Consider the following 20,943-nt stretch of genomic DNA (forward strand, 5'->3'; position numbering starts at 1 on the left):
CCACCTCTGCATTAACTTCCACTGCCTGTCTGCTCATCCCACTAACTTGTCTTGTCTACCTGAAGCCTTTAGGCCCATGCTCTTGTATCTTTAGCAAATTTTGCTGTTGTACTGCCTATCTCAAGATCCAAATCATTATATATTTTATTAAGAACACAAGTGGACCCAGCACTGACCCCAGGCTATGCCACTTGCATCCCTTCTCCAACCCAAGCAACACCCATTAACATTAATCATTGGTTTTCTATCCATCAACCAACTTTCTACATTTTTTTTGGTCTTGGGATGTGGGTGTCGCTGGAAAATTCTGCATTTCCTTTTATATCATATACCTGAATTTTTGGTAACTAGCCTCCCATGAGACATTTCTGAAAATCCATATACATTACATCTACCAGTAAATGATCATTTTAAAAGGTCTAAGAGTGTTTTTATTAAAAAAAACCTGAAGGCTTTGTGTCTTAATGTGAAGAGCATTCGTAATAAGGTGGATGAATTAGCTGCGCAAATAGATGTAAACGAATATGATATAATTGGGATTAAGGAGACATGGCTCCAGGGTGACCAAGGCTGGGAGTTCAACATCCAGGGGTACTCAATATTCAGGAAAGACAGGCAAAAAAGAAAAGGATGTGGGTGAGCATTGCTGGTTAAAGAGGAGATTAACACAATAGTAAGGAAGGATATCAGCTCTGCTGATGTGGAATCTGTATGGGTAGAGCTGAGAAATACCATGGGGCAGAAAACGTTAGTGGGAGTTGTATACAGACCCCCAAACAGTAATGCGGAGGTTGGGGATGGCATTAAACGGGAAATTAGAGACGCGTGCAATAAGGGCACAGCAGTTATCGTGGGTTTAATCTTCGCAGACTTTAACCTGCATATAGATTGGGCTAACCAAATTAGTAACAATACTGTGGAGGAGGAATTCCTAGAGTGTATACGGGATGGTTTCCTGGACCAATATGTCGAGGAACCAACTAGAGACCAGGCCATCTTAGACTGGGTATTATGTAATGAGAGGATTAATTAGCAATCTTGTTATGGAGGCCCCTTGGGGCGGAGCGATCATAATATGATAGAATTCTTCATTAAGATGGAGAGTGAAGTATTTCACTGAGACTAGGGTCCTGAATTTAAATAAAAGAAACTACGATGGTATGAGGCGTGAGTTGGCTAGGATGGATTGAGGAACGTTACTTAAAGGGTTGACGGTGGATAGGCAATGGCAAACATTTAAAGATCGCATGGATGAACAAATTCTGTAGTTCATCCCTGTTTGGCATAAAAATAGAACAAAAAAGGTGACTCAACCGTGGCTAACGAGGGAAATTAGGGATAGCATAAGATCCAAGGAGAGAACATATAAATTGGCCAGAAAAAGCAACAAACCTCAAGATTGGGAGCAGTTTAGGATTCAGCAAAGGAGGACAAAGGGATTAATTAAGAGGGGGAAAATAGAGTATGTGAGTAAGCTTGCAGGGAACATAAAAACTGACTAAAAGCTTCTATAGATATGTGAAGAGATATAAGATTGGTGAAGTCAAGCGTAGGTCCCTTGCAGTCAGAATCAGGGGAATTTATAATGGGGAACAAAGAAATGGCAGACCAATTAAATACATACTTTGGTTCTGTCTTCACAAAGGGGGCCAAAATAACCTCCCAGAGATGTCGGGGAACATAGGGTCTAATGAGCGGGAGGAACTGAATGAAATCAGTATTTGTAGGGAAATGGTGTTAGGGAAATTGACGGGATTGAAGGCCGATAAATCCGCAGGGCCTGATAATCTACATCCTAGGATACTTAAGGAAGTGGCCCTAGAAATAGTAGATGCATTGCTGGTCATCTTCCAAAATTCTATAGACTCGAACAGTTCCCATGGATTGGAGGGTAGCTAATGTTACCCTACTATTCAAAAAAGGTGGTAGAGAGAAAACGGGGAATTATAGACCGGAAAGCCTGACATCAGTATTGGGAAAAATGCTAGAGTCCATTATAAAAGATGTAATAGCAGAGCACTTGGAAAACAGTGACAGGATTGGACAAAGCCAACCTGGATTTACAAAAGGTAAATCGTGCTTGACTAATCTGGAATTTTTTGAGGATGTAACTGGTAGAATAGATAAGGGAGAACCAGTGGATGTGGTGTATTTGGACTTTCAGAAGGCTTTCGATAAGGTCCCGCATAAGAGATTCGCTTGTAAAGTTAAAGCACATGGGATTGGGGGTAAGGTACTGACTTGGATAGAGAACTAGTTGGCAGACAGGAAGCAAAGAGTTGGAATAAACGGGTCTTTTTCCAGGTGGCAGGCAGTGACTAGTGGGGTACCGCAGGGATCAGTGCTAGGACCCCAGCTATTCACAATATATATTAATGATCTAGATGAGGGAACTAGATGTAATATTTCCAAGTTTGCAGACAACGCATAGCTGGGTGGGCGTGTGTGCTGTGAGGAAGATGCCGAGAAACTCCAGTATGATTTGGGCAGATGCAGAATAATGTGGATAAATGCGAGGTTATCCACTTTGGTGGCAAAAACAGGAAGGCAGATTATTATCTGAATGGCAATAGATTGGGAAAAGGGGAAGTGCAACGAGACCTGGGTGTCCTTGTGCACCAATCGCTGAAGGTAAGCATGCAGGTGCAGCAGGCGGTTAAGAAGGCAAATGGTATGTTGGCCTTCGTAGCGAGAGGATTCGAGTACAGGAGCAAGGATGTCTTGCTACAGTTGTACAGGGCCTTGGTGAGACCACAGCTTGAGTATTGTGTGCAGTTTTGGCCGCCTTATCTGAGGAAGGATGATCTTGCCATGGAGGGAGTGCAGCGAAGATTCAACAGACTGATACCTGGGATGGCAGGAATGACGTAGGAGGAGAGATTGGGTCGATTGGGCTTCTATTCATAGAAGATAGGAGCAGGAGTAGGCCATTCGGCCCCTCTAGCCTGCTCCGCCATTCAATGAGATCATCCAAACTCCGTACCCTGTCCCCGCCTTCTCCCCATATCCCTTGATCCCTTTAGCCTTAAGAAATAAATCTAACTCCTTCTTGAATATAGTTAATGAATTGGCCTCAACTGCCTTCTGTGGTAGAGAATTCCACAGGTTCACCACTCTGGGTGAAGAAATTCCTCCTCATCTCTGTCCTAAATGGCTTACCCCTTATCCTTAGACTGTGACCCCTGGTTCTGGACTCCCCCGCCATCGGGAACATCCTTCCTGCATCTAGTCTGTCTAGTCCTGTTAGAATTTTATAAGTTTCAATGAGATCCCCTCTCATTCTTCTATACTCCAGCGAGTATAAGCCTAATCGACCCAATCTCTCCTCATACGTCATTCCTGCCATCCCAGGTATCAGTCTGGTGAATCTTCGCTGCACACTCTCCATGGCAAGAACACCCTTCCTCAGATAAGGCAACCAAAACTGCGCACACTACTCAAGGTGTGGTCTCACCAAGGCCCTGTACAGCTGTAGCAAGACATCCTTGTTCCTGTACTCTAATCCTCTTGCTACAAAGGCCAACATACCATTTGCCGCCTTAACCGCCTGCTGCACCTGCGTGCTTACCTTCAGCGACTGGTGCACAAGGATACCCAGGTCTTGTTGCACTTCCCCTTTTCCCAATCTATTGCCGTTCAGATAATCTGCCTTCCTGTTTTTGCCACCAAAGTGGATAACCTCGCATTTATCCACATTGGGCAGATGCATGGCAGATGCAGTATAATCACCCAACCTGTCCAAATCATACTGGAGTTTCTCGGCATCCTCCTCACAGCACACACGCCCACCCAGCTTTGTGTCATTAATATACAGGTAGACTATCCTTTATCCGAAAACCTCGGGACCAGCCGTGTTTCGGTTTTCGGAGAATTTCGGATTTCGGAAGGTGGGTCGGCGGGGGGGTCGTGCGATCGACCCGCCGGCCCCCACCCCCACCCCCGCCGACTTACGGTGGGGGGGGTCGGGGCCGGCGGGGGGTCGTGCGCACGGCTGACGCTGAACGAAAAAACTTCAGTTTTTAGAGGGTTTCGGTTTTCGGAAGTTCGGATAAAGGGTAGTCTACTTGTATATTGTGAATAGCTGGGGTCCTAGCGCCAATCCCTGCGGTACCCCACTATTCGCTGGAGTTTAGAAGAATGAGGGGGGATCTCATTGAAACTTATAAAATTCTAACAGGACTAGACAGACTAGATGCAGGAAGGATGTTACCGATGGCGGGGGAGTCCAGAACCAGGGGTCACAGTCTAAGGATAAGGGGTAAGCCATTTAGGACTGAGATGAGGATTTTCTTCACCCAGAGAGTGGTGAACCTGTGGAATTCTCTACCACAGAAGGCAGTTGAGGCCAATTCATTAAATATATTCAAGGAGGAGTTAGATATATTTCTTAAGGCTAAAGAGAACAAGGGATATGGGGAGAAGGCAGGGACAGGGTACTGAATTTGGATGATCAGCCATGATCTCATTAAATGGCGGAGCAGGCTCGAGGGGCTGAATGGCCTACTCCTGCTCCTATCTTCTATGTTTCTACCGCATGCCCTTTATATAATCAGTCATTTCTTCAAAAAATTCTATTAAATTTGTCAAACATGACTTGCCTTTAACAAATCCATGCTTGCTGTTCCCGATTATCTCGTGCAGCTCCCAGATGCTCGCCACTTTGACTCAAGTTATAGAGTGCAAGAGTTTGCCCACAATGGATGTTAAACTAACATGACATAAGAAATAGGAGCAGGAGTAGGCCAATTGGCCCCTCGAGCCTGCTCTGCCATTCAATAAGATCATGGCTGATCTGATCCTAACCTCAAATCTACTTTCACGCTCCATCCCACCCGAACCCATGTGATCTCCTGGGAGAGGCGAAAAACCAGATTAAAAAACCCAATGGCCAATTTGGGATAAAAAAAATCTGGGAAATTCCTCTCCGACCCATCTAGGCGATCGAAACTCGTCCAGGAGATCACACTGTCCCTGTATTTCCTGCAGTACTTAACTCCTGTAAGAGGTGATCTCCCCCCCCAGCCAGGAACAGGCCCAATTTACTCTTGAAGGACTCCTAGCTGGCACCCTGTTCCCGAGGTCTCCACTAATCCCTGTGAATAGAACCATCTCCTGAAATCTAACACAGAATTAGAACACAAGAAGTAGGAGCAGGACCAGGCTACACGGCCCCCGGGCCCGCTCTGCCACCCACAGGGCCATGACCGATCCGAACCTAGACTCATGTCCGATTTCCTGCCCGCTCCCCGTAACCCCTAATTCCCTTTACTTCTAGGAAACTGTCTCTTTCTGTTTTAAATTTATTTAATGATGTAGCTTCCACAGCTCTCTGGGGCAGCAAATTCCACAGACCTACCACCCTCTGGGTGAAGAAGTTTCTCCTCATCTCAGTTTTGAAAGAGCAGCCCCTTATTCTAAGATTATGCCCCCCTAGTTCTAGTTTCACCCATCATTGGGAACATCCTCACCACATCCACCCGATCAAGCCCCTTCACAATCTTATATGTTTCAATAAGATCGCCTCTCATTCTTCTGAACTCCAATGAGTAGAGTCCCAATCTACTCAACCTCTCCTCATGTGTCGACCCCCTCATCCCCTGGTCTATAGTTACCTGGTGTATCATTCTGTCCCCCCCCCCTTAAACACGTTATTACTATCTTCCAGCCCCGTGACACACATTGCATATCCGAGGATTGTAAAATTGTGGTTAGAACCTCCACTTTCTCCCCTTTGACTTCATTCAATAGTCTAGAGTGCATTCCTTTAGGGTCTAGTATCTTGTCCACTGAGTTCTGCTAATTTTTTTTAAAACAATTTTTTTCTAGTTATCTCGAACAGTTTTCTTGTGTCCTCTTAATGCGCCTACATTTCCACCATCACGTGGAAATACTGACACACACTATTTATCTATGCCATATCTTTATCCTCTACAAATGAAATTCTTGAGCAAAGCAGTGCCAGTCTCCCAATGGAGCATTCAGAATAATAACTTTCTCGACGTGCTCCAAAAATGTGTGGAAACTAATTTTTGCCAGTAAAGAGCATGTTGTTTAAAACAAATTGGCAATTTCTGTCTCTATCTTCTGTTGAATGATGCAAATATGATCTATTCTCAGATTTATGACTTTGACATGTATTTAACGTATTTTCCATATTTTTTCAACGCAGATTATGGGGTGACGCCCAATGTTCCCTCTAAGCTGTGCGGCCGTACAGTAATGTGAAAGTTCCCGCTGGCTTCTCCATTGTAAATACCGCGCATGCGTGAAAATTTAAAGGCACCGCGCACTGAAATAAACATGCCATGCAGAACAAAGCGCAGCTTACAGGGAGCATTGGGGAGAACACAGTTTATTGGGTGATATGATGGAAATATTTAAAATTATGAAGATATTTAGAACAGAGAGCAGGAGAAGAATCTTTACACCTAGTTGTACATTCACTTCCAGGGTTAGTGGTTGAGGCAGAAAGTATGTAAATGTTCAAGATTAGATTGGATAGGTGGTGAAGGAAAAAGGGTTGAAGGATATGGGGACAGTGTGGGTAAATATGATTGGAGATATTGGCTCATGTGGAGGATAAAGGCTAACAGACTGGTTGGGCTGAATAGCCTGTTTCTGTTTTGTAGCTCCTATGTATTGTTACTTGTAGGTGAAGTATAGTTCTGTGAGACCATTACATTTTGTATTTTGGACACATCTGAGGGAGAGATTTGTTTTGAGGGAGTCTACTACTGGAGCAAAATTCTGTGGTTCTGGTATGTGCGTACTTTGTGTGTAGGCCCAACTGACCAACTTGTTACCAACCCATAATTACCCCTGGCTATTTCAGTGACACTGTTTTGATATTACAAGTGGAGGCTGCAACAAAACTAGTTGAACGTGTGGAAAATTAGCTTTTCTATATTGCCTGGGCACAGATGAGGTTCTTGTGCTACTTCTGATCAAATACAATTCATAAACTAGTTATTGGGACCTAAAATAAATGCAGATCTGCATATAATTTCAGTGTATTGATACTACATGAATTCTTGTGCCAAGTGTATAGTACATTATTATTTTCTTGCTATCTGTATTGACTTGCTGACCTAAAGTACTTAAAAATGCATCTGCCCCATGGCTGAAAGAAACAAGTTCTGAATTTGCCGCCTTGATACAGGAAACACTTTTTTTTATCCGGGACCGGCGTGGTGCTGGTTTATCAAAAAGTCCAGATTACAGAGAGTTATAGTTAAAAGGTACGAGAGCTCCGTACACAGCAACAAATCCAGGCTTCCCTGTTGCTTAGCAACAGGTGCAAGAAGCCCGGCCACAGACCAAGCGTCCCTGTTGCTTAGCAACAAGTGCAGGAGCCCCCGATTACACAGCCAAGAATCAAGAAACGGCCACTAATATGAAAAACTTAACTGAACCTACTCCTGAATTTTGCCGGTTAACCGAGATTTCCGGTTATTTAGTTGCTGGTAAATCGAGAGTTTCCTGTAAAATGAAAAGAAGTGTTTTCACTAGTACTATTGCTCATTCTAAAACAGTGTTCTGTTAAGTGTCCACTTTTTCAAATTTTGACACATGAGCTGAAACTGCTATAGATAGAAACTAAACTTGTACCATATATGCCCCCTTGGGTAGTTGCAAAAATGGAATATCAAAGGGCTGGGGAGTAAACCGGGATGGTGAAATTAGTAGACTCGGTGGCCAATGTAATTAAAACATGGGTTTAATGGCCTGTTTTTGTGCTGAAACATTCCATGATTTTGAGTCCCCTCTGATCTTTTCTGTCAGTTGCTTTTAGTTGCAACGCAATATAAAATGTTAATTTGCCCTGTTAACTTTAATCTCGGACATTTAAATTGCAGAAACTAACTGGACTGTAACCTGCGGAACTTCATGTCTGTGCCTATGCCATGTTGCAATTTCCCAACCTCAACCTGGTTGGCTCCCATTACCAAGTCTCCTGTCCCCAGTTTATAGGCTCCACTCCTGCCACTTCCCACAGGATCCATGCCAGGCTTCACTGCCCAGCCTGCAGCTATATTAATGACCCAGCAGGGTGCTACCGGAGACCTGGAATGTGAGTATTTAGTGGCCAAACAAGTTCTCTATCAAGGGCCAGCAGAACAGCTGAGTTCCTTCTACTGTTTTTTGTTTTCTTTTTACAAGCAGCATGATGAGCACTGTGCAGCCAATTCAAAGTGCCACTTCTGCTCTATGGTCATTTTGTAGCTAAAAGTGAATTAAAATTAAATCGAAGTGTGGCAGTGTTATTTAGAAGTTGTCTAGGATTTCACATCAAGCTTGTCTTTTCTCTGCTTGTTTCTTTCTCATGCGCCCCCCCCCCCCCCCCCAAAACAGAGTCCAACATCAGTGCAGTTTCCCATCTCACTCCCCTTGAGCTTTGGGCACTGGCTCCTCCCTGCCAGTTCCAGATCCACCTCCAAATCTACGGGAAGACCATCTGACTGAGTAGAGGTGTATCCACGGGCCAGATATTCTGGCCATGGATATTCTGGAGTTGTACTCAAATGCAGAACGTTCCTTCAGGAGACTAACTAGATGAGACTAATGTGCAACAAGGGTAGATTGCATAAGTTCAATGAAGAGAATCGGCTTGATGGCCGAAAGGCCTTTTCTTATAAACCTGTGGTCTGTCACCAGTGCTGTCTTTAAAGATGTAACTATTTGGACTTCATGCAGGAATACAGTCACCCTCTTTGTTGTCAATAGAGTTCAGTTCAGTAGACTCCCTGTCAACAAGCAAACCCACAGAAGAGGAGGAGGAGGAAGATGAAGAGAATGATGATGATGAAAACCTTCCAAGTATACTGCTGCACCAAGGTGAGACATCTGTACTCCAAACATTTGCTGTGCGTATATAAAATGTCATTTCTCCAACATCTCTCGTGTCTTGCCACCCCGCCATGTCCCAAAAGCTAGCGGTGTAAAAATCATGTTATAACATAATGCTGTTAAAACAGCATTGACCTATATAGTTAAAACTGCAAGACATTAACCGTTTTTATAATGGAAATGTAGTGTCGCCTAGATAGTGTCTGTTGTCTGTCAAATTTTTAAACCCATTGCTGTTTAATGTCCTCCCCATATTGCGGAAGTGGTTATGCAATGTAGCCTGATGCTGCCAGCACTGTACAATCCACCTTTTTTACGAGTAGTCCCTGCTTTGCTTTTTTAAACAAGTGACAGACATCACTATATTATCAGGCTCTTTTGTTGGTGTTATAGGATCAGGAGTAGGCCATTCAGCCCCTTGAGCCTGTTCCGCCATTCAGTGCCATCATGACTGATCTGTACCCTAACTCCGTCCACTCGCTGTGGCTCCATATTTCGTAATGCGTTTGGCTAGCAAAAATCTCGATCACGGGTTTAAAGTTATTAATTGAGCTAGCACCTACTGCTTTTTGTGGGAGAGTGCCACACTTGTACCACCCTTTGTGAAGAAATGCTTCATAACTTCTCTGCTGAATGACCTGGCTGATTTTTAAGGTTTTGTGATGCCTCCTCGTCCTAGTCTCCCCAACCAGCAGAAAAAGTTTCTTTCTATCTACCCTATCAATTCCTTTCAGAATCCTAAAAACCTCAATCAAATCACCCCTTACCTTCTGTATTCCAGAGGATACAAGCTTAGTTTATGTAATCTAGGGAGAGTGACATTTTAGTCAGAGACCTGTGACCTTGCCTTCTGGGCACTGCTCTCATTTTCACCAAACCTGTGTCCCACTGGTCCCTGTTGGGGACAAAAGACGAGGCCAGTGTTTTTCACACTTCTTTCTATTGGCTGCTCTCTGGACCCAGGGAAATTTGAATCCCAAATTCCAAGAGAGATGTGAATTTTGCATACTTCATTAGTATGTCATTGTTGGCAGGAGCATCTGTTTTTTTTTAAATGCCCAAAAATTGTTAAAATTAAATTATATTCAGTACTAACCAGATAAACTTACTGGATTGTCTTGGGAGGTCAAGAAACCCCATTTTAACAAAGAATTCATTTCCTGGCCACCAGCCTTGATGGATCCAGCAGGTTTACTTTGGTGGTGTGAGCAGCAGTGCAAAACTCACATACTTGCACAAAGGATTGGGAGAGAAAGATAGCACTAGCGTAAGAAATAGTATGGTGTTAAGTTGGGCAGAGAATGCAAGAAGGTCTAAGATAGGTTTACAGTGCATGTGTGTAAACGCACGAAGCGTGGTAAATAAGGTTGGTGAGCTGCAGGCGCAAATAGCCACATAAAAGTATGATGTGGCGATAACTCTGGCTCAAAGCGCAGGATTGGATACTAAATATTCCTGGTTATAAGGTATTCAGGAAAGATGGGGAAGGAAAGAAAGGAGGTGGGGTGGCAGTATTGATTAAGGAGAATGTTAGTGCTGGAGAGAGAGGATGTCCTGTAGGAGTTGAGGACAGAAACTATTTGTAAGAAGTCACACAACACCAGGTTATAGTCCAACAGCTTTATTTGAAGTCACAAGCTTTCGGAGCACTGCTCCTTTGTCAGGTGAAGTGGAGAGATGCATATAGGCACAGCATATATAGTCAATCATCTCTGTAGACACTTGATGTCTGTGTCGATATGCGCGAGTCCAACTCCGGCATGTCCACACCAGGCTACTATCGACACCACAAACTGCCGGCTCAAAGTGGAGAGGATCTCCAAGAAGATCACGCATATCGACACAGACATCAAGTTTCTACAGAGATGATTCTCTGACTATATATGCTGTGTCTTTATGCATCTCTCCACTTCACCTGACGAAGGAGCAGCGCTCCGAAAGCTTGTGGCTTCAAATAAAGCTGTTGGACTATAACCTGGTGTTGTGTGATTTCTTACATTTGTCCACCCCAGTCCAACACCGGCATCTCCACACCAGAATCTATTTGGTTAGAGTTAAGAAACAATTAGAGGTGCCATTACACTACTAGGGTTATTCTATAGGCCACCAACTAGTGGGAAGGATATAAAGGAGCAAATTTGCAGGGAAATTGCAGAGAGGTGCAAGAACTATAGAGTAGTGATAATGGGGGACTTCAACTATCCTAATATAGACTGGGATAGTAATAGTGTAAAAGGCAGAGAGGGGGAAGAATTTCTGAAGTGTTCAGGAGAACTATCTTGATTAGTATGTTTCCAGCCCGATGAGGAAGGAGGCATTGCTGGATCTGGTTCAGGGGAATGAAGTGGGTCAAGTGGAGCAAGTGTCTGTAGGGGTAGGGGAATGTTTAGGGAATAGTGATCATAGTATGATAAAGTTTAGATTAGCTATGAAAAAGGACAAGGAGCAATCTAGAGTAAAAATTGGAGGAAGGCCAATTTCAGTGGGTTGAGAATGGATTGGCCTGGGTAAATTGGAATCAAAGATTGGCAGGCAAAACTGTAATCGAGCAATGGGTTGCCTTTAAAGAGGAGATGGTTCAGGTACATTCCCACGAGGGGGAAAGGTAGGGCAACCAAAGTCAGAACTCTCTGGATGACGAAAAAGAGAGACTAAGGTGAAGCAGCAAAGGCGGGTGTATGACAGATGTCAGGTTGAGAATACAAGTTAGAACCAGGCTGAACATAGAAAGTTAAGAGGGGAAGTGAAAAAGGAAATAAGAGGGGCAAAGAGAGAGTATGAGACTCGATTGGCAGCTAACATAAAAGAGAATCCAAAAGTCTTCTATATAGTAAACAGATAGTAAGAGGAGAGTTGGAGCCTCTTGGGGACCAAAAAGGAGACCTAAGCAGAAGATGCTACCAAAGTCATAGTGAAAGAGGAGGTAGTTGAAATACTGGATAGGATAAAAATTGCTAAAAAGGAAGTACTAGAAAGGCTGGCTGTACTTGAAGTAGATAAGTCACTCGGACTGGATGGGATGCATTCTAGGATGCTGGGGGAAGTAAAGATGGAAATTGCAGAGATACTGGCCATAATCTTCCAATCCTCCTTCGATATGGGGGTGATGCCAGAGGACTGGAGAATTGCAAATGTTACACCCTTGTTCAAAAAGGGTGCAAGGATAAACACAGCAGTTTAACCTCTGTAGTGGGGAAACTTTTAGAAATGATAATTGGGGACAAAATTAACAGTCAGTTGGACAAGTGTGGATTAATTAAGGAAAGCCAGCATGGATTTGTTAAAGGCAAATTGTGTTTAACTAACTTGATCGAGTTTTTTGATGAGGGCAATGCGGTTGATGTGGTGTACATGGACTTCCAAAAGGCGTTTGATAAAGTGCCACATAATAGGCTTGCCAGCAAAGTTGAAGCCCATGGAATAAAAGGGACAGTGGAAGCATGAATACAAAATTGGCTAAGTGACGGGACAGAGAGCACTGGTGAACGGTTGTTTTTTGGACTGGAGGAAGGTATACAGTGGTGTTCCCCAGGGGTCAGTACTAGGACACCTGCTTTTCTTGATATACATTACTGACTTGGACTTGGTGTACAGGGCACAATTTCAAAATTTGCAGATGACACAAAACTTGGAAGTATAGTGAACAGTGAGGAAGATAGTGGTAGGCTTCAAGAGGACATAGACAGGCTAGTGAAATGGGTGGACATGTGGCAGATGAAATTTAACGCTGAAAAGTGCGAAGTGAGATGTTTCAGTTGGAAGAACGAGGAGAGGCAATATAATCTAAAGGGGGTGCATGAACAGAGACCTGGGCCTTTGTGCAGAAATCGTTGAAGGTGGCAGGACAGGTTGAGAAAGCGGTTAAAAAAGCATACAGGATCCTGGGCTTCATAAATAGAAGCATAGAGCGCAAAAGCAAGGAAGTTATGATAAACCTTTATAAAACACTGGTTCGACCTCAACTGGAGTAATGTGTCCAATTCTGGGCACTGCACTTTAGGAAGGATGTGAAGGCCTTAATGAGGGTGCAGAAAAGATTTACAAGAACGGTTCCAGGGATGAGGGACTTCAGTTACGTGGATAGACTGGAGAAGCTGGAGTAGTTCTGCTTGGAGAAGAGATTTGATAGAGGTGTTCAAAATATGAGCGGTCTAGACAGAGTAGATAGAGAGAAACTGTTCCCATTGGCGGAAGGGTCGCGAACCAGAGGACACAGATTTGAGGTGATTGGCAGAAGAACCAAAGGCGACATAAGGGAAAAACTCTTTTTACGAAGCGAGTGGTTAGGATCTGGAATACACTGAGAGGGTGGTGGAGGCAGATTCAATCATGGCTTTCAAAGGGTAATTGGATAAGTGGCTGAAGGAAAGAAATTTGCAGGGCTACGGGGAAAGGGCGGGGGAGTGGGACTAGCTGAAGTGCTCTTGCAGAGAGGCGGCACGGGCCGAATGGCCTCTTTGTGCTGTATCCATTCTGATTCTTTTGCTCCTGGCCCATACATAACACCTATTGGTTTTTTCTCCTGCTGAACAATGAGTGGCAGCCTTTTTAAAACTGATAAATCTGAGCAATTTTTTTTTTTAAGAAGACTTTACATCTCAATTTTTTTTAATTGCTATTTCAGCAGAGGGGTGACAAATCAGCCATGTTCTTGGTCATTATCGAATGACCTGCAGAACATCAGGTTAGGATAGGATCAACTGGGCAGCGGTGGTCCTCGTTGCCCATTAGCCCACTAACACTCCTTTTCCAGGCTCATCCATGAAGAATGGCCAATTGAAACAAGATAGGCAAAAAACACCAATAATTGTAAATATACCCCAGTCTGCATGACAATCAGGATTGAGATTTTGAAGAAAATCAAACATGAATTGAAATGCTTTCTTTATGTAAAAAATAAAGTTAATAGACTTGGATTAGTGTTTTTAATTAAATGCTAAATTTAATCTCATTGCCAAATTGAGAGAGAATTAATTTCTGTTGTCTGATTATTTCTGCAGAACAATGGTCAGTAGCTGAAGGAATGCTGGTATGGTGTAAATTCCAAAAGTACCCACATTGGCCTGCCGTGGTAAGGGAAAGAAGCGCTCAAAGTACAAGATATACCAATCTAATTTTGTAAACTTGCGTTTGACATATTTTCACGCTGGTCTGAAAAGGCAACTGCATCTGTAAATTGCTGTATGTTCGTGTCGAATTATGTCATTGCTTCAGGCTCACTGTGGAGTTAGGGTCCGTTCACGCCACAACTGTAGCACTGGTGCAGAGTGGTTTCCTTCACATCAACACCACATCAACTATGCGATTATTGTGTAAATGCAGCCTAAACCCAGAGTCAGGACCTGCCTTGAGATGAGTGGAGCAGAGTGAGACTCCCTGGAGGTGGAAGTCTCTCCCTCTGCTTTGCTTTAGAGTCAATTCAGGACGAGGTACCTGCGCCAGTATTAAGTTTTTCCGCGCGATTTCTACCAAAATTACGTCAGGAGACACCTCGCATAAATTTACCCTTCAAATTTAGTGCTGTGCAAAGCTGACAGACTTTAAGACTGTGCATTTTCCTTGGGATTGTTTGAGAATGCAAGATAGAAGTTAAACACTCACATTGTCGGTGGCATAGTGGTTAGCACTGTTGCCTCACAGCGCCAGGGACCCGGGTTCGAATCTGGCCTCGGGTGACTGTGTGGAGTTTGCACATTCTGCCCGTGTTTGCGTGGGTTTCCTCCGGGTGCTCCGGTTTCCTCCCACAGTCCAAAGATGTGTGGGTTAGGTTGATTGGCTATGATAAATTGACCCTTAGTGTTAGGGGGATTAAATACGTGGGGTTACGGGGATAGGGTGGGATATGTGTTGGTGTAGGGGTTACGGGGATCGGGTGGGATATGTGTCGGTGCAGGCTTGATGGGCCGAAATGGCCTCTATCTGCACTGTGGGGTTTCTGTGATTGTGAGTGACTAAGAGCCAAGTTGGTGAGCATCATGGGGCCAGTTTAATCATTTTTATGAAAAACCAGCTGTGTATAAACAAATGCAAGCCTGGTAACAAGCCCTAATGGACTATTTGTTCATATTAAGGAATACTGAGAATTAACCCAATCCATAAACCGTGTTTTGCTTGTAAGTTTTTGTTGCAGATAAATTGTGAGACTCTTGCAGAATTACATGGGGGAGGGAGGGATTATAAATGCAAAGTGTGCATTGAATTCCAGATCAGACCTGGCGTAGCATCAGCTAAATGAATGGGAAGATTTCACAACATTACATCACTACACTACTCTGCAGCAGCCATTGCTGGCCATCATGAGTACAGCAGGATGTACTTTTAAATTGCCAGTAAAGTTTGGATTTATCTGCTTTCATAAGTATGCATCTCTACTTTCAACAGGTAAGAAGTGTCAAATCCAGGATCAAAAAGGCCAGCATATTGTTTGTAGATGAAAATATAATCGATGCAGAAAAGAATAAAAAAGGGTAAGTGTGGTTCCTTTCCAAAAAATAGTCATTAAATAAACCTAATTGGTGTTATTAGAAGCATACTTTTTTCTGATAAAGCTGTATACCACACCCCTCTTCCTCAGCCTTGTGTGTGGAATTGAGCATTACATTCCTAATCCAATTTTGTACTGATGAGTGCAACATTCCTCTTTACGACTACTTTTGTATGGCTTTGCTGTAGCCGTCCATTATCCAGTCTACTTTTTTCTTTTTTCCCTCCCTGCTTTTCAATATTTTGACCCTCCTTCCTTATTTTCTTTTTACTATTAATCTTCAATTTAAAAAATTATTTTTAACAGTAGCATTTAATAATTTCTTCTGTGGGGTCAACTCCTGACCGGTTCTGCCTGACACTCATTTCATCTCTCTTCTCCTCTGAACCTGGCCATGCATAGAACTGGTCCCAGTTCACTCCGCCTTTCTCTGCTAGATCTGACCCATGCGCCCAGATCTCATCCATGGGGCTAGAGCTGGGAAATTAGAGTAAATTTAAATATTCAACTTAAATGAAGTAGATTTATAAGGAAATAGAGAGTCAAGGAGCAAATTATGATTGGAAAGAAGCAGCAAATTCAAAAGGGTTGGGGGTAAAAATGCAATGAGGGAAGATTGAAGACGATCTATAGTAATGAGACTGAGAAATGTACTGAGATGCAAACTGAGACATACAAGACAACAGAGGAAAGAACAGACTTAGAGAAAGACTCATACACCGAAAACAAGAAACATCTCGGGTACACGGAGGGAGAACAAAAGAATGGAAGATGAACTGAGTGGGTAGCACAAAGTATTATAGTAGGAAATGACTAGGTGCAGTTACATGAAGTGCAAGAGATGGAGCAGCACCACAGGAGATCAACTGTTGTACAATAAATACAATGTGGGGGAGAGGAATGTTAATTTTAGTATAGTCTGTTATGTTGCGTGATCCTCTATCACGCTTAGCTTTTTACTCCAGCATTAGGGATAAGCTCTACCTGTAGAATGAGATTTTCACCACTATATTAGGGGCATTTCTCTTAACTTTCTACAATTACCTACTGGGACCCTGCAGATACCATTCCAAAATATTGGATTAGGCTGTATTTGTTATAAGTTAAATTCTTGTTATTTCCCATGCCTGAAAGGTCTTATATTTGATATCATAGATGATTGCATTGACTTTTTTAAAACTTGGTGCTTAAATTTGATAGTTCACAAATGTTTTAACATCTTTGTTTTAAAATCTAACATACTGCCCAGTGTTGGTGTAGTAATGTGATGGTGTGCCAATTAATTTTTTTTTTGAATGCTGTAGCTTTTATGTATCTGTGAGGACTCTGAAACCATTTGATTGTGAAGACCGGCATCAGTTAACAGTAAGTGTTTACAAATCTCATTTTGCTTATATCCCTGCAGTTTAAATAAAGCAGAGCGTTCAAGCTGCTATTCAGAGCTGCCCTGATCGTTTCATGGATAAATGAATTGCCACATAGATCATGATCTCGGGTTTGATGACTGATCTATGCTGCAATAGCTGGTATTATTCAGGTGGCAGTTACAATTTGGTCCAGCTTTCCGCTAGGGGGGGGGGTGGGGGAACAGCCAGGGTTCTTGCTTTTGATTATTGTTCAGAAGCTACACTAGAAAGTGCGTGTGTTTTGACATGGGGGTAGGCAGAATCGGGTTCAGCTGTGTGATCGCTACAATTTAATGGGCTGTTGACGCTTGCTGTCTTAAGTTCACATGAAAATGGCCAATGCTCAAGAAGCCATATCAAAGCGCGATTCAGCAGCTTCAGGAGATTTCTGGCGAGACGAGTACTCTAGTATCTTACTCTACAAATACAACTTACAACCATGATATGAAAAAATAATGGTGCATCCATCATGTGTTATTGCAGCTTTGAGATGTCACTGGTGTTGGTAGATTTGGGACGTTGAATTAATACAATTTACATTGGTCAATGAATCTGTGACAAGGGGCCATAAATCATAGGGAAGTTGGAAGAATTTTTTCATGCAAAGGGATATTTAGAATGTGGAATGGCTACTGAAGAATAGTCAGTCGCAGCATTTAAGAGGAAATTAAATGAACAGACAAATATTTAGAGGAGCAAGGAAGTGGGATTAGTATAGCTAATTCAATATATCATGGGCTTAATTGCTGCTTTTTGTGCTAAATTTCTGACTATTTGTAGTTGTAGAATCTGGGAGTGCGAACAACTGCAGACATTTGACAGAAAAATTTCACAGTGCAGGTTATTAATGTGCCATTGTAATCTATAAAATGGACAACCATCCACTCAGTTAGTGTCTTTTCAAACTTTGATCCTAATATTTGGAAGATCTTTGTAATTGTTGAATCTCTTATTACAGGCTGCAGCACGGCACATTTACAAGAATTCAATTGATTGGTGTGTGGCTCTAATTGATGACTATCGTATCAGAAGAGGTAAGTTTATCAAATATACATATATGTAGTTTTGTAATTCTGTTGCGTGAATGCTTTTGAAAAATGTTCTTGCTGTCACTTCATCATACACATTATTATAGAAGCTATTTTATACATTTTCAAATTTCATTAGATTTTAAAATCTACAATTCAATTTTGAAAATATCAAATGTGTACCGTACCAAATTAGAGACCAGCTTGGGGAAGAGTTCAAATCCAAAATTAACAGTCATGTGATTGCCCCCAAGGGCCCCTTACATGGACTTGAAGCACCATCGCAAGGGTGATTTCCTCCCCCACCCCCCACAAATGTTCTTTTCCTTTCCTGAAACCATTTACTGTGTTGGGGTACAGTCTGTGGCTAGTGGCCGTCCTCCAGTACCTCACCAGCTGGCCACTCTGAGCCTGGATTGTATCAATAGACGATTTGGGGGGAGGGAGCGGAAGAGTCTGATTCTGCCCTTACCCAATGTCTGCATACATGCAGCTCCAGCGGGAGTCGTGGGTAGCCTTCAGGAGTAGTAACATTGGCTGTTATTTTCCCCTAACCCCACTTGTAACTTCTCTTGCCTGGGGTGCTACGGCCAATTGTAGCACCTGTCACACCCCAGTTTCTCCCCACTTATGTTAGACAGATATTTGTTGCAATATTCTTTATTGCTGTGCTGTGAACTAGTGCAACGCAAGCTAAATCTCAGCCTGTCTTGACATTCTCAGTTTGGTGGTTTGGAAGAACAACTAAATGTCACTGCCACATTACCTCCTAGTGGCAAAACCTGATCAATAGCTTCCATAGAGATGGGCAGCCACATCCAGTTTGCAGAAAGGAAATTGTCCTTACTTCAACAACTATTGGCATTTATGTAGTAAAATGTTTCGAGGCACTTCATAGGAGCAATGTCAAACAAAATTTGACACTGAGCCACATGATAGTAGGACAGGCAACCAAAAGCTTGGTCAAAGAGGTAGGTTTTAAGGAGCTTCTTAAAGAGGGGAGAGAGGTGCAGAAGTTTAGGGAGGGAATTCCAGAGTTTGGGGCCTAGGCAGCTGAAGGCATGGCCGCCAGTGGTGGAGCGATGAAAATCAGGATGTACAAAAGGCCAGAATTGAAGGAGCGCAGAGATCTCGGAGGGTTGTAGAGCTGGAGGAGGTTACAAAGATGGGGAGGGGCGAGACCATGATGGGATTTGTAAACATGGATGAGAATTTTAAAATTGAGGCAGCCCAGGAGCCAGTGAGCACAAGAGTGATTAGTAAACAAGACTGGTTGCAAGTTAGGTATGGGCAGCAGAATTTTGGATGTGCTCATATATACAGAGGTGCCAGCTGGGCGGTCAGCCAGGAGAGCAGTGGAATAGTCGAGTCTAGAGGTAATAAAGGTATGGATAAAAGTTTCAGCAGCAGGTGAGCTGAGGCAGGCTGGAGACACGCGATGTTGCGGAGGTAAAAGGTTCTTGGTGATGGAACGGATATGGGATCGGGAACTCAACTCTGGCTCAAGTAGGATGCCACGGTTGTGAGCAGTCTGGTTCAGCCGCAAACGATGACCAGGGAGAGCCCAATATCCTGAGGTGCTTCACAAGGGAGAAGGGTCAGATATAAAACTGGAGGAATTGTTAGATGACCAATGGTACAGTTGAAGAGAGGTTTTGAGGAGTCTTGAAGATGGCGGGGGGGGGTGAAGAATGAAGACTTTGCCACTGAGTGTGTAAATTGGGAGAGAGTGTTGGGAGTGCAAAGTAGAGAACTATCAGAAAAGAGAAGGATGTGGACTGGTAGGTACAGTTGGAGCAGGCTGCAGGGATGGTGGTGAGCCATGGAGGGATTTGTGGATGAGGATTTTGAAATCAATGGGCTGGAGGGCAGAGAGCCAGTAGAAGACGGTGAGCATGATGTGACATATAAGCAGGACTCGGTACAGGATAGGATGCAGGCAGCAGAGTTCCAGATGATAATTTGAAGTTTCTTTGAGGCTTAGCAGACTAGACAGGAGAGAATTAAAAGTCATACTTGGGAAGGGACAAAAGTTGTGTATGGAGGGTTTCCTAGCTCGCCTCCCTCCTCCCAAACCCTGCCCAAAATCTTCTGTTTAGCAACATTTTCTCGAATATGGAGCACACTTGCGGTCTGTATTAATTCAGCCACGGAAATGGTTATCCTCAGCTACTGCCATTTGCACTTGGACGGTGTTGCGGGTAGGTGAGGAGGAAAACCTACCCCTGCATCCACAGCACCGTCGTGCCCATATCTATCTCTATCTGGTCCACTGCAGGACCATCAGAAAGCAAATCACTGAAAACATTTTGTAAGTTGTGCTGTAATTTATTCATTTCAATTATTATTTAAATAAAAAATTCATCTATTTAACCAACTGTACTGACATGTCTTGGCAGGTTGTGGATCCTTCACCGGTTCCTTTGTTGAGTATTGTGCAGATGAACTCAGTGAGTAGAGTTAACTTTAGATTTTCTTTTTTTTTTTAATCCACTGTTTTAATTGACCTAAATTTAGGGGTTCAACAGTGTTGCTGAACGTGGTGGGGTGAATTGAAGACCACTTTATGTAAATTATGGTTTTGTTTTGCTACTACAGTACTGTAGAATTATTGCAAAAAAATGTTGGTTATATTTTTTATAGAATCCTAGAATAGCACAGCACAAAAGGAGGCCATTTGGCCCATCGAGTCTGCGTGGGTACTTTCGAAGAACAATCCATTGGTCCCACTTCCCCTGCTATTTCTCCAAGTATTTTCCAGTTCCCCTTTTGAAGGCTACTATTGAATCTGTGTCCACCACCCTGCATTCCAAATCCTAACCACTCATTGCGTAAAAAAGTTTGTCCTCATCGCCTCTGGTTCTTTTGCCAATCTGGTTATCAACCCTTCAGCCATTGGAAATAGTTTCTCTTTATTTACTCTATCTTTGGACCTTTTTGTTTAGAGTATGGAAGGTAGAGAGAATGTTCTTTTCTCCAATGGCTTAGATGTAAAGTCACCGTTTCTGAGCCACACATAGCAAGAAAGTCCCAGGTATAATCCAAAGTCTATACTGAGCTGAGCTCAAATTATCATCTGGAACTCTGCTGCCTGCATCCTATCCTGTACCGAGTCCTGCTTATATGTCACATCATGCTAACCGTCTTCCACTGGCTCTCTGCCCTCCAGCCCATTGAT

At 43.1% G+C, this 20,943-nt stretch overlaps 1 protein-coding gene across 9 annotated transcripts in view; it reads left to right on the top strand.

Annotated features, from left to right (window-relative positions):
* Nucleotides 1–20,943, top strand: part of LOC147108068 (uncharacterized) — an 84,369-nt gene that overhangs the window by 51,818 nt on the left and 11,608 nt on the right. For all 9 annotated transcript variants that reach the window (XM_086004517.1, XM_086004516.1, XM_086004522.1 and 6 more), the window contains 6 exons: nucleotides 8,695–8,835; nucleotides 13,848–13,918; nucleotides 15,229–15,314; nucleotides 16,636–16,696; nucleotides 17,696–17,771; nucleotides 20,165–20,215. In XM_086004517.1, coding sequence (XP_085860643.1) covers nucleotides 8,695–8,835; nucleotides 13,848–13,918; nucleotides 15,229–15,314; nucleotides 16,636–16,696; nucleotides 17,696–17,771; nucleotides 20,165–20,215 — 486 coding nt within the window. The remainder of the gene's footprint in view (nucleotides 1–8,694; nucleotides 8,836–13,847; nucleotides 13,919–15,228; nucleotides 15,315–16,635; nucleotides 16,697–17,695; nucleotides 17,772–20,164; nucleotides 20,216–20,943) is intronic.

This window comes from Somniosus microcephalus, chromosome 13, assembly GCF_052327205.1.
Source record: "Somniosus microcephalus isolate GS21.2 chromosome 13, FLI_Smic_1.0, whole genome shotgun sequence".
NCBI lineage: Eukaryota > Metazoa > Chordata > Chondrichthyes > Squaliformes > Somniosidae > Somniosus > Somniosus microcephalus.